Genomic DNA, 15024 nt, shown 5'->3' with positions numbered 1-15024 from the left:
CATAGGAACCTCAATTATTTTTAACATTTCAATTCTGGATGCACGCTAAACGCAGACTGTTAAACATGACTGCACTAATAGCCTTTTTTGTCACAAGATGATGTTACTGTGATATCTTTTTCGATTTTTATTGGATTCGTTTAAGTGATCCATATTGATATATAATATATTTGATATCACTTTACCGAAAGAAACTCGATTGACAAGTGAAATGAATATCATAGTCAGCTAATGTGACTGATATTTCAAAAAAAGCAAAGCCTTGGTATTACATTCCTGTAGTGGAATTTGACTTTCTGTTTCAGAGATGCCATATCTGCAGATTTGTCTGTAAATCTGCAGATTTTGTACATAGTGCTGCAGACATTTTTAGTTGTGCAGACTTTTTAAAATCAAGTTTTTCGCAGACTTTCGTCAAAATGTACAGACATTTGAAATTGTCGCGACCTTTTTTTTCTCGCCAAGTCAGTTTAGCGTATCAGTCTTCATAGAGAAATAAAGACATACTTGCTAACTGCAAATTTTTTTTTCGGATATACAGACTTTTGCAACCTTGTTTGAAAATATTTGAAATTTTTACCTGGCATCTCTGTTCTGTTTCAACAGACTTCGCAGTCGATTCCGAGTGTACAAAATCATTGCTTGGCTGGTGTTACGATTCTACTGACACTACAAATCCTTCCAGGTCGGGGCTCGAACATACGACAACTGGTTTGTAAGACCAGTGCCCCGCTATCCCGGAACAATGACTGATATTTCACTATGACTGATTTTCAGTATCGATTATCGAGGATCGATTTTTTCTCAACCTTGATCCGGCGAGCGACTGATTTTCATTTTTTTACAATAAATCGGGAAACTATCTAATACCTGTCTAATCTAATATTAATTCGGAATACTGTCTAATTTCACGTTTTACAACAAGGTTTTTGGCGCAGTGGATATCAACAACTCACTGATCATTTGCAAGCTACCGATTTACCCCACAGCTGGATGGGTACGGTACAGATGAACGTGACGTTACAGACGTTATCGAGCTTCCTCAAGAGTATCGTACAAGACGAAAGCGAAGTCGTGGCAAACGGACACGCATCAATATCTGTCGAATATTGTTTTTAAAAATAGTAAAACAAATAGCCGAAATGAAGAATACGTGTATGCGCACGATACATTGGTACGTTCGATTTTATCAGCACAGGAAAGAGTACCGTGTAGAATCTGTGACGGACTGAATCATCGGATCAAAAACTGTGACAATTTTCGAAAACTTCCCCTTGCCAAAAGGTGGAACCTGTACGTAGGTGGAAGTTGTATCAGTTATGCTTAAACGAACACGGAATAGCTGCAATTTGAGTTTCCGTTGCGACATCGAAGCATGTAAAGATCGACAAAACCCTCTGCTACAAGCGGTAAGGCTGTCTAGCGGTTTAAACTGCAATTTCCACGGTATCCAACCAAAGCCTCCGTGATATTCCGAATGATGCTTGTTACGCAACGCTACGGAGAGAATGCGGTGGATACGATAGCCTTTCAGGATGAAGGTTTCTCGTTACACTTTTAGAGAAGGAACTGGTCAGTCGTTTGGAGTTGAAGGTGTACCGCAACCGCTACGCGTGACGTGAATTACCGAAGTTTTACGACTTGAAAAGGAATCAGCGCGCGTGAATTGACACATTTCTACAAAAGATCAGTGCCCTGATAAAAAGTGCCCACACGGTAGAAAGTTTGAAGCTTCCGACACATTCCTTATCTCTGTTTGAAATGGTTAAAAAGTTCACCCATTTTCAAGGTGTGTTAACTACCGTTATTCGTCCAGTCTCACCACAGATCTTCATCGGTTTGAAGGACCTATCCGTCTGCACCAATAGCAGTCAGATAAAAGCTTGGCTAAACCGTCTAAAAAAACTGTAAAAAGACAAAGGGACGAAGGAGCTATTAAAGAAGACGACGCAAGAACGAAGAGTTGAACAACGCGCACACATAAGAGTTGAGGCCAGTAGGTTGCGTATAACCACGGGGCTCGCTCTGCATATTACATCTATTTATTTATTTATTCATTTCGTCAAGAAAATGTAGACTACATATAAATTATTTACAATGTTCACTTACATACTACGCATTGTTTCTACGACAAAGTTGAGATTTAATTTGATTTCCTGACATAGTAAGGTCAAGATGTTCGCAGTATAGGTTGTAATGGCGCATTATTCGATTGACTAGACTGTATTTTGCATTATTTGTTCTAGTACGTTTTTCTAAAAATAATTTCCTGGAACGTAGTTGACGGCTAGGTTTATAAAAATTTAATTGCGATAATAATGAAGCTGATTGAATGCGTTGAGATATAATGTCGCTGACAAAATAAAGCATTGTAAAGTCTTTAAGTGTTTGTATATTGATAAGCATGCAGCGTGCTTCATATGATAGTAGAGGAAATGCTGTCCAGTTTAATTAACGAAGTGCATATAAAAGAAATCCTGCAGTGCTACGACATCGAAGCCGCGGATTTGAAGCTCATCATGCAGCATTCGGTCGTATCCTGGGAAGCCAAGCGATTTGCAGTTCCATGTGCCAAGCTTCTAATCGTAGTCCTTATTTCGTCGCGTAGGTCTTTGCCGATTGTTCCGAGTCGTATTTATATCCTGATTATTCGTAACAAGTGTTTTCCGGGCGGCTTGTTAGGCCTGCACCAACCTCCTGTCTCGCCGAAGGGCCATCGTGTCAGCATTGTTTAGAGTCCCACACTGACACAAGGACGGTAATCAGTCGCTAATAACCAGTTGTCCAGTCGTTTACCAACTTGCACGAATACGGTTTCCCGGTTAAACTGACGCGATTGGTCAAAGCAACGATGGATAGAGTGATGTGCTACGTCCGAGTATCTGGGTCGCTCTCGAGTCCCTTCGAATATCGGAGAGGGCTACGTCAAGATGATGGACTTTCTTGTATCTTGTTCAATATTGCCCTGGAAGGTGTGATTCGAAGAGCGAGGATCGACACGAGTGGCACGATCTTCCGAAAGTCCGTACAACTTTTTAGATTCGCTGACGATATTGATATTGTGACATGTAACCTTGAGAAGATGATGGAAACCTACATTGGACTGAAAGCTGAAGCTAAGCATATCGGACTGGCCATAAATGCGTCGAAAATAAAATAAATGAGAGGAAGAGGCTCTAGAGAAGAAACACTACCCCTCCTACCACGAATATTGATAGACGGTGACGATATCGAGGTGATTGACGAGTTCGTGTATTTGGGCTCACTGGTGACCGCCGATAATGACACCAGCAGAGAAATTTATAGACGTATTTTGGAAGGGAATCGTGCGTACTTTTCACTCAGAAAAACCCTCCGATCGAGAAAAGTACGCAACCGCACGAAATTGACCATCTACAAAACGCTCATTAGACCGGTTGTTCTCTATGGCGACGAGACCTGGACTATGCTGGCAGAGGACCAACGCGCCCTCAGTGTTTTCGAAAGAAAGGTACTGAGGACCATCTATGGCGGAGTGCAGATGGAGACGGCGTATGAATAACGAATTGCAACAGCTGCTAGGAGAACCACCCATCGTACGGACAGCTAAAATCAGACGTCTACGATGGGCTGGGCACGTCATAAGGATGTCGGACGACAGCCCAGTTAAAATGGTTCTTGAATCTAATCCGACTGGTACAAGAAGAAGAGGAGCGCAGCGAGCCATGTGTATCGATCAAGTGGAGGGTGATCTCAGAAGCATCCGTGCCTTGAGTGGCTGGCGACGAGTAGCCATGGACCGAGTTATGTGGAGACGTATGCTTGATACAGCAAAGGACACCCCAGGCCTATAGCTGTTATGTAAGATAAGGTAATAAAAAAGAAATTGTTTTTGTATCGATTCAATGCGGTCTTCGTGAATAATGTTATATGGATTCCATACTAGGCTGCAATATTCCAAAATGGGTCTGACATATGTACTATATAGCAATTTTATAGTATATGGGTCTTGGAAATTATACCTGAAGCGTTTGATAAAGCCCAGCATACTTTTTGCTTTATCGATTACTGTGTTGTAATGTTCCACAAATGTTAATTTGGAGTCCAAAATTACACCTACATCTCATACAATTTTACTTATTTCTACTATTTGATTTCCTAAAAATATGTCTACAGATTGGGTTTCGTTTTTCCTACTGAAAGTTGTTGAGTTGAATTTTTTTACATTGAGTTGAAGAAAACTTTTTTCAGCACCAAATGTGGAATAGATTGATTTCGTTCTGGAATATTACAGCGTCGTTGATATTTTTAATTTGCATGAAGAGTGTCATGTCGTCTGCATATATAAACACTTTTAGATTTTTGAGTATGATGGAAATGTCCTTTATATTTGAAATGAAAAGAAGAGGCCCTAGGTGAGTGCCCTGAGTTACGCCAGACGTTACATTAATTAGTTCAGAGTTGATGTTTTGGAAGCGAAGTACTTGTACACGATTCGTTAAGTATGATTCAAGCCACTCCAGAAGGCTATGCATTTATGGCTATTTTGAGTTGATTGCAGAGGTCTATGTAATTTTGGAGATGAGTGGCACTGTTTTCGTGTTTGTAAGTTTTGTGTGCTTTTTGCTTTCTATTTTTCAGATGTTTCAGTTGTGAATTGAGCCACACAGGTAATTTGCTATTATAATTTTTTCTTCTTCTTTTCTTTGTTAAAGTTTCTGCTAATATATTGTTTACAATTTGTTAAAATTTGTCTACTTCGTCGTCGACATTTCCTTCTACTTTCAATACATTTCGCCAATTGATTGTACTTTGTCTACGCTTGACTTCTTCAAAGTCAATTTTATTGTATTCCGGCACTTCCTCATACTCCAAGTCGCAGGGAAGGGATGCATTGTGTGAATATAATGAATATTCAATTGCTTTGAAAAATGCTTCCTTTTTTCATAATGGCAGGTTTGATGCATTCACACAAAAGTCTTCTGTGCAATTTGTGAAATAAATCTAAATATGCATTTTGTCGATTTTTCTACGATGCAGTTTTCTTGATGCAGACCAAAATTAGAAATTTTGTCGAAAAAGTAATGCAATGTTGCGTTTTCTCCTACGACGGGAAGTAAGATGGATTCATTTTCAATGTCAGAAATGAAGTCCGCATGACGTTGGTTGAAGTGGCCGAAAATATGAAGCTTTACTGCTAGTTCCATATTCGAAATGACTGTGTCTAAAGATTAAAAGAATAATTTATGATTTGTTTGAATTTTCGGGGGTTGGGGGGTTCCAATTCTTTATATTTAGGAGTAATAATTTCTGCAGAAGTAAAGGAAGGCTATGAGGACTCCACCTCTAGATTATTTCTGACACAGAGATAAATTTCGATCGTGCCGAAATACATTAAAGTTATTTCCAAATACTTTTTCGCTTCTGACACTTTCATCCCAGCTAGTTTCAGTTGCTAGAATTACTTCAAAAGAGGAGGTTATTAAATTTTGATGAATTTCTTTCATTTTGTCTGGGCTTTTCATGCGATATACCAGAATTTCAGTCACACTGGAATTCCTTCGGAGACGAGCAGCATTTTTATACTTGTTGGAGTTTGTCCGTCGATGCACACGTTGGATGATTGATCCTTCATGTATGCTATATATAGTTTATTTGATGCGGGTGCGACCAATTAATGTTGTTTCAAATAAAGAGATGGCTTTTTGGTCAATACGTAGGTAGAAGTTGTATCAGTTATGCTTAAACGAACACGGAATAGCTGCAATTTGAGTTTCCGTTGCGACATCAAAGCATGTAAAGATCGACAAAACCCTCTGCTACAAGCGGTAAGGCTGTCTAGCGGTTTAAACTGCAATTTCCACGGTATCCAACCAAAGCCTTCGTGATATTCCGAATGATGCTTGTTACGCAACGCTACGGAGAGAATGCGGTGGATACGATAGCCCTTCAGGATGAAGGTTTCTCGTTACACTTTTAGAGAAGGAACTGGTCAGTCGTTTGGAGTTGAAGGTGTACCGCAACCGCTACGTGTGACGTGAATTACCGAAGTTTTACGACTTGAAAAGAAATCAGCGCGCGTGAATTGACACATTTCTACAAAAGATCAGTGCCCTGATAAAAAGTGCCCACACGGTAAAAAGTTTGAAGCTTCCGACACATTCCTTATCTCTGTTTGAAATGGTTAAAAAGTTCACCCATTTTCAAGGTGTGTTAATTACCGTTATTCGTCCAGTCTCACCACAGATCTTCATCGGTTTGAAGGACCTATCCGTCTGCACCAATAGCAGTCAGATAAAAGCTTGGCTAAACCGTCTAAAAAAACTGTAAAAAGACAAAGGGACGAAGGAGCTATTGAAGAAGACGACGCAAGAACGAAGAGTTGAACAACGCGCACACATAAGAGTTGAGGCCAGTAGGTTGCGTATAACCACGGGGCTCGCTCTGCATATTACATCTATTTATTTATTTATTTATTTATTTATTTATTTATTTATTTATTCATTTCGTCAAGAAAATGTAGACTACATATAAATTATTTACAATGTTCACTTACATACTACGCATTGTTTCTACGACAAAGTTGAGATTTAATTTGATTTCCTGACATAGTAAGGTCAAGATGTTCGCAGTATAGGTTGTAATGGCGCATTATTCGATTGACTAGACTGTATTTTGCATTATTTGTTCTAGTACGTTTTTCTAAAAATAATTTCCTGGAACGTAGTTGACGGCTAGGTTTATAAAAATTTAATTGCGATAATAATGAAGCTGATTGAATGCGTTGAGATATAATGTCGCTGACAAAATAAAGCATTGTAAAGTCTTTAAGTGTTTGTATATTGATAAGCATGCAGCGTGCTTCATATGATAGTAGAGGAAATGCTGTCCAGTTTAATTAACGAAGTGCATATAAAAGAAATCCTGCAGTGCTACGACATCGAAGCCGCGGATTTGAAGCTCATCATGCAGCATTCGGTCGTATCCTGGGAAGCCAAGCGATTTGCAGTTCCATGTGCCAAGCTTCTAATCGTAGTCCTTATTTCGTCGCGTAGGTCTTTGCCGATTGTTCCGAGTCGTATTTATATCCTGATTATTCGTAACAAGTGTTTTCCGGGCGGCTTGTTAGGCCTGCACCAACCTCCTGTCTCGCCGAAGGGCCATCGTGTCAGCACTGTTTAGAGTCCCACACTGACACAAGGACGGTAATCAGTCGCTAATAACCAGTTGTCCAGTCGTTTACCAACTTGCACGAATACGGTTTCCCGGTTAAACTGACGCGATTGGTCAAAGCAACGATGGATAGAGTGATGTGCTACGTCCGAGTATCTGGGACGCTCTCGAGTCCCTTCGAATATCGGAGAAGGCTACGTCAAGATGATGGACTTTCTTGTATCTTGTTCAATATTGCCCTGGAAGGTGTGATTCGAAGAGCGAGGATCGACACGAGTGGCACGATCTTCCGAAAGTCCGTACAACTTTTTAGATTCGCTGACGATATTGATATTGTGACATGTAACCTTGAGAAGATGATGGAAACCTACATTGGACTGAAAGCTGAAGCTAAGCATATCGGACTGGCCATAAATGCGTCGAAAATAAAATAAATGAGAGGAAGAGGCTCTAGAGAAGAAACACTACCCCTCCTACCACGAATATTGATAGACGGTGACGATATCGAGGTGATTGACGAGTTCGTGTATTTGGGCTCACTGGTGACCGCCGATAATGACACCAGCAGAGAAATTTATAGACGTATTTTGGAAGGGAATCGTGCGTACTTTTCACTCAGAAAAACCCTCCGATCGAGAAAAGTACGCAACCGCACGAAATTGACCATCTACAAAACGCTCATTAGACCGGTTGTTCTCTATGGCGACGAGACCTGGACTATGCTGGCAGAGGACCAACGCGCCCTCAGTGTTTTCGAAAGAAAGGTACTGAGGACCATCTATGGCGGAGTGCAGATGGAGACGGCGTATGAATAACGAATTGCAACAGCTGCTAGGAGAACCACCCATCGTACGGACAGCTAAAATCAGACGTCTACGATGGGCTGGGCACGTCATAAGGATGTCGGACGACAGCCCAGTTAAAATGGTTCTTGAATCTAATCCGACTGGTACAAGAAGAAGAGGAGCGCAGCGAGCCATGTGTATCGATCAAGTGGAGGGTGATCTCAGAAGCATCCGTGCCTTGAGTGGCTGGCGACGAGTAGCCATGGACCGAGTTATGTGGAGACGTATGCTTGATACAGCAAAGGACACCCCAGGCCTATAGCTGTTATGTAAGATAAGGTAATAAAAAAGAAATTGTTTTTGTATCGATTCAATGCGGTCTTCGTGAATAATGTTATATGGATTCCATACTAGGCTGCAATATTCCAAAATGGGTCTGACATATGTACTATATAGCAATTTTATAGTATATGGGTCTTGGAAATTATACCTGAAGCGTTTGATAAAGCCCAGCATACTTTTTGCTTTATCGATTACTGTGTTGTAATGTTCCACAAATGTTAATTTGGAGTCCAAAATTACACCTACATCTCATACAATTTTACTTATTTCTACTATTTGATTTCCTAAAAATATGTCTACAGATTGGGTTTCGTTTTTCCTACTGAAAGTTGTTGAGTTGAATTTTTTTACATTGAGTTGAAGAAAACTTTTTTCAGCACCAAATGTGGAATAGATTGATTTCGTTCTGGAATATTACAGCGTCGTTGATATTTTTAATTTGCATGAAGAGTTTCATGTCGTCTGCATATATAAACACTTTTAGATTTTTGAGTATGATGGAAATGTCCTTTATATTTGAAATGAAAAGAAGAGGCCCTAGGTGAGTGCCCTGAGTTACGCCAGACGTTACATTAATTAGTTCAGAGTTTATGTTTTGGAAGCGAAGTACTTGTACACGATTCGTTAAGTATGATTCAAGCCACTCCAAAAGGCTATGCATTTATGGCTATTTTGAGTTGATTGCAGAGGTCTATGTAATTTTGGAGATGAGTGGCACTGTTTTCGTGTTTGTAAATTTTGTGTGCTTTTTGCTTTCTATTTTTCAGATGTTTCAGTTGTGAATTGAGCCACACAGGTAATTTGCTATTATAATTTTTCCTTCTTCTTTTCTTTGTTAAAGTTTCTGCTAATATATTGTTTACAATTTGTTAAAATTTGTCTACTTCGTCGTCGACATTTCCTTCTACTTTCAATACATTTCGCCAATTGATTGTACTTTGTCTACGCTTGACTTCTTCAAAGTCAATTTTATTGTATTCCGGCACTTCCTCATACTCCAAGTCGCAGGGAAGGGATGCATTGTGTGAATATAATGAATATTCAATTGCTTTGAAAAATGCTTCCTTTTTTCATAATGGCAGGTTTGATGCATTCACACAAAAGTCTTCTGTGCAATTTGTGAAATAAATCTAAATAGGCATTTTGTCGATTTTTCTACGATGCAGTTTTCTTGATGCAGACCAAAATTAGAAATTTTGTCGAAAAAGTAATGCAATGTTGCGTTTTCTCCTACGACGGGAAGTAAGATGGATTCATTTTCAATGTCAGAAATGAAGTCCGCATGACGTTGGTTGAAGTGGCCGAAAATATGAAGCTTTACTGCTAGTTCCATATTCGAAATGACTGTGTCTAAAGATTAAAAGAATAATTTATGATTTGTTTGAATTTTCGGGGGTTGGGGGGTTCCAATTCTTTATATTTAGGAGTAATAATTTCTGCAGAAGTAAAGGAAGGCTATGAGGACTCCACCTCTAGATTATTTCTGACACAGAGATAAATTTCGATCGTGCCGAAATACATTAAAGTTATTTCCAAATACTTTTTCGCTTCTGACACTTTCATCCCAGCTAGTTTCAGTTGCTAGAATTACTTCAAAAGAGGAGGTTATTAAATTTTGATGAATTTCTTTCATTTTGTCTGGGCTTTTCATGCGATATACCAGAATTTCAGTCACACTGGAATTCCTTCGGAGACGAGCAGCATTTTTATACTTGTTGGAGTTTGTCCGTCGATGCACACGTTGGATGATTGATCCTTCATGTATGCTATATATAGTTTATTTGATGCGGGTGCGACCAATTAATGTTGTTTCAAATAAAGAGATGGCTTTTTGGTCAATTGGCTTCTCGTCCAAACATTTATTTTTCGTTAAAGACCAACGTTTCGAAGGTTATACCTTCATCTTCAGGGCAACTGTAATTTTATGTATTATTTAGTCACAAAATTTTTTTCACAAAATACAATAATTTTACAAAATGTACTCACATCGAAAACAAATATTTTTCGTCATGTAATATTTATAATGATTGGTTAAAAAACGGCTACTCTACACTAAAACACAAAACGATTGCGCTGTTTACGGACCTTTTCACTCCAGTTACTCTTCAAAGTTTTTTTATTCCCTATGAAGCGCCAGCCATGCTCGTTGCAAGTGTCTTTTTTCTATTGGTTTTGGTGGTTTGTCTGCTTTCAATTGTTCAGCTAGAGTTTTAGACTGAGTATTTTCCACGTCTTTAGCGACGATATTCGAGATTGATTTGACTTCATCACTCAATTCTTCAAAGATAGGATTGAATGCAGCGGTGGGGGGTTCGACAATTTTCGAAGGAAGCATAAATTCGTTTTAGAGGCGAGAAAGACGCTTACTTATTTTATTCATAATTTTGTTGTGGATTTGTTCGATTTGAAGACGTCGCTTATGGCTGTATACAGAGAGGCCTCGCATGACTGTATACGCTGACCTAGATTGCCGCAAATCCTATTGTCATTTTTGCCGATATTAAGTAATGACTGCTTCACGTCAATGACTAAGCACTCGACACTATCGAAAATTTCAAAGTAGTGACTTTTGATTGTGATGGCACCATCACAATGGTGCACCACTGGCACCATTAATGCCAAGATTAAATGTTCCTGATGTCGTTGGACTCCAATTCAAGCGGCGTGATAAGCCTTGTCGCAATATTCGCATTTCCATAGGAAGCGGTTGTCAATGTCAAAGCAAGAATCCACTATACACTTCATTTTTCTTAAATTTCACTAAATTTGATAGCACTATATACTTAGGCTATAAGAAGCCCACGAGCGATGTTTGACTATCCGTGCGAAAAATAAAATAAATAAATTATTACTTGGGAGCGCTCGAAAAAGCGAACCGCGCCCGATGAAGGCGATGAAGGCGCGCCCGATTCGAGGCGAAAAAACAAAGAATCAAATCGGCGATCGAATTTCCCTCCATGCTCTCTCGCAAATGTGCAAAATAACTCTCGATGTGGCCGGGTGCCCAAGAAAGTTTTGATATTTTCGTTCACAAGTTTGACTACATCACATAAAATCCAATAAAGCTTCCACTTGTTTGGCAGCCTTGTTGAACCGATTTATTTTTTCTCTCATGTTTCGTTACGTTACCAGGAAACAAGAGCAGAAAAAGTGGCGCGTCTATAGAAATCGACTCACCGTCACAAAAATAACATTCACTTCATTTTTATAGCGACAACATATATGTTTCTATGCATTATATAGCCTTGGTATTACATTCCTGTAGTGGAATTTGACCTTCTGTTTCAACAGACTTCGCTGCCGATTAAGAGTGTACAGAGCCATTGCATGGCTGGTGCTACGATCCTACTGACACTACGAATCCTTCCAGGTCGGGGCTCGAACATACGACAACTAGTTTGTAAGACCAGTGCGCTATGCATTGAACCGCCAACCCGGGTTACTATGCATTAATCGCATCTAAATTATATTATCTAGATCAGTGATTCCCAAAGTGGTCGATATAGACCCCTTGGGGTCGATATCCTTTTTGCGGGGGTCGACGTAAACGAAAACTGACTATGGGGGTCGACGAGGTTTAGAAATCGACCCCTATTGTTCGATATAAGTTGTTATTTGAAATATTTACGCTAAAACAGTTATGTTTATTTGATCATCCGCAGAAATCGGTAAGTATTTTACATCAATAATAAAAAAGCAAGAAATTGAATTTTCAAAGGAATTTGTTGATCGAGGTCTGAGGCCTAAGTTAATTTTAGTAAAAAGGTCCATGACCCAAAATAGTTTGGGAACCCCTGATCTAGACATTGCCAGGATAGATTTTTGATCCATGCTTTTGAAGGCGAAATATTCAATGAACAAGTTCAAAGACGGCGTTTTCAGATATGCAATTCTTCCTTAAGAAAAAAGACTTTTCCGAACGCTATGTCAATGAGTGATTCTGAAAATTTCATAGAATAATCTGAACTAATCTGGTTCTAAGAGATTGTCAGTTGGGTTTTCTGATATTCGTCACCGTTTCTGAGAAAATCAGATTTGAAGCGTGAAAATAGCCCTCTGAAACGCCCCAAAACACACTGGCCCCATTCCTTAAGCGAAGACAAGGTGTCTGGATGCGAGCGAGTACTCGAGATAGTATAGAGTTCGGCGTACGACGGATTCTCGTTTTACACTAAATTGAGAGACTATCTAACACCTGCGTAATAAGATTCTTCGATCGCATAAGAAAGCTGTCTCATTTCACGTTTCACGGCAAAATCTATGGCGTAGTGGATGTGAGTGGGATCAGCAGATCAATAATGCGTTTTCAGAAAAGTAAAGAAACTGGTTCCAAAGCCTTCCGGATGTTGAAAACATGCCAATCCCTCGCTATTATTTCCAAAGGAGCTGTTTGTTTGATTACGACAACCTACAGCTGCATACGTTTACCGATGTTACTCAGGAGGCGTACGGAACAGTTGCGTATAGGACTAATATGATTTCCTGTTGTGTCGAAATCAAAGGTATCACCATTCCAGAGCATGCCAATTCCTCTTTGGAGCTCCAAGCAGTAGTGTTGGGTGCAAGACTTGCAAACTCTGTATCCGATGTTCTTTCGCTAGAGGTGAAACGATGTTTCATGCAATCCGATTCGAAAACGGCCTTGTGGTGAGGATCAATTCAGTGATTCTAGGACTCGCTGGAACTTCAACCCATCCACCGCATCTCATATGGGCGGGGTACGGGAGCGACTGGTTCGCTCTGTAAAAGCAGTTCTAACTGTGTTTGACAACGGTCGGTCATTCACTGAAGAAGTGCTCCTAACGACTATCGCGGAAGTCGCCTCGAACTCGCGGCTTTTGACGTGTATCTCTCTGGAGCCTGAAACAGAAGAAGTGTTGATCCCGAATCATTTTTTTCGCGATGTCGGTGCTATTGAAACCGAACAAATAATAATAACAATAATAATAACAACAATAATAATAATAATAATAATAATAATAATAATAATAATATAAATAATAATAATAATAATAATAATAATAATAATAATAATAATAATAATAATAATAATAATAATAATAATAATAATAATAATAATAATAATAATAATAATAATAACCATACAAATTTATTTTATTTGTTTTTTATTTATTACTAGTCAATTATCAAATTCCTAGATTTTTTTTCTAGGTCACAAATCTGTTAAGCTTTAGTAACAGCCTCACACAATAAATTAATGTTTTGATTTGTATTACACTTAACAGAATTTTAGGAATGGCGCCATAGCATCTGGATTAAGTGAAGATACGTTAGGTGGAGTATTGAAGGGAGCTATTGCTCAATATCTAGCCCTTGAAATGTCACGTGGGAATTCGAGAGACAACCGAGCAATTACAAGATATCTCCCGTGGTTGAACAACGCTCCATCATCCTTGCAGCAAGGGTACGTATGAAAATTGTGTATCTCCTATATTAATTTATATAATAATTTACATTTTAGTCCAAAGGAATTCACGGAATGCGTTGGACATATGCGCTTATTATCATGGTTACTGATGGGTTCACTAACGCACACTGCATTAATGGGAAAACGTGGCGGGCAAATCGGACAGCACGGAGCTACTATTCATTACCATCTACAACAACCAGTTGATACTATTGCACAGCCTGTGCCACAGGAGTCAAGCTGTCACATAGCTGACCATATCCAAGTAATTTTTGCTGGATTCGCCGAGCAGTCAAAGACATCGGTTTTGCATATGTCTTCGCTTTTCCATGCATTCACTCTTTGTCAACTATGGACAGTGTACCTAGAGCAGACAGCTTGTTCCGCGGCACCGTCTGCTGAATCGTATAATATTACAATGGGCATTTTATTTGAATTTTGGGCGAAAGTGACACCTTGCATACTGCAACTAGTTTCCCATTCTAAGGTAATTGTTCATAACTTATTTATTTATTTCGATAATGTAGATTTAGGCAGGAACGAACGATTTCTTCGAAAGTCATTTCTCCATAAGCTCTTTATTCAAAAGCAACACTGTATCAAACAGACTTCAATTACTCACCATTCAATTATCAAATTCAAATCAATGTGAAAACTAACTTCAATTACTTCAGAGTAAATCCAAAGCATGAAATTGCACCAAACTGTATCCTTGCTCAAATCCCAATTAATATATCCTGAAATCATACGAATTTCTAGAAATTCGTAAAAATACTTGAACGATCGATAATTTTTTAACTCGTCCCGCAAAACCAGATGTCCTCGATCTCACTCTTCAGTTTAACCACCCGCGTTGCAACACTCGCTGAACATGCAGCATTTCCTCGGTTACCCGTCCGGCATAGGCTACAACTCGTAGACATGCCTTACACTTCACCAACCCGATCAAAATCGATCGTGCCGATACATCATTCACTCATACACTTAATCCCACATTCTTCTTTATCCCTCACTCTGGACAAAATAAATAGGTGGACTTCATTTCTCAAACAAAAAGAGTCACATGGCTTCCTGACTATTGATTCTACGTCGAGAGAAAAAAAAATACTTTAAGCCTAAGTCCGCGCGAGAGATTTGAGAAAAAAAATGTTAGTGTTAACATGGGAAATCCGAAGTGAGTGTTTTGATATGTCTTAGTCCGTGCAAGGGACTTGTGAAAAAACTGTAGTGCGGAGATGCGAAACCCGGAATAAATGCGTTGATTATGAAATATTGATAACAGTGCAAATAAAGTGTGATAAACCGACAGTTGATAGC

At 39.2% G+C, this 15024-nt stretch overlaps 1 protein-coding gene across 4 annotated transcripts in view; it reads left to right on the top strand.

Annotated features, from left to right (window-relative positions):
* The window catches only part of LOC131438980 (protein unc-79 homolog), a 676107-nt gene that overhangs the window by 583779 nt on the left and 77304 nt on the right, over positions 1-15024 (top strand). For all 4 annotated transcript variants that reach the window (XM_058609436.1, XM_058609433.1, XM_058609434.1 and 1 more), the window contains 2 exons: positions 13526-13704; positions 13762-14194. In XM_058609436.1, coding sequence (XP_058465419.1) covers positions 13526-13704; positions 13762-14194 — 612 coding nt within the window. The remainder of the gene's footprint in view (positions 1-13525; positions 13705-13761; positions 14195-15024) is intronic.

The sequence above is a fragment of the Malaya genurostris genome, chromosome 3 (genome assembly GCF_030247185.1).
Source record: "Malaya genurostris strain Urasoe2022 chromosome 3, Malgen_1.1, whole genome shotgun sequence".
Classification (NCBI taxonomy): domain Eukaryota; kingdom Metazoa; phylum Arthropoda; class Insecta; order Diptera; family Culicidae; genus Malaya; species Malaya genurostris.
The sequence above is the reverse complement of the archived record's forward strand: the minus strand, read 5'-3'. Positions and strand labels throughout refer to the sequence as shown.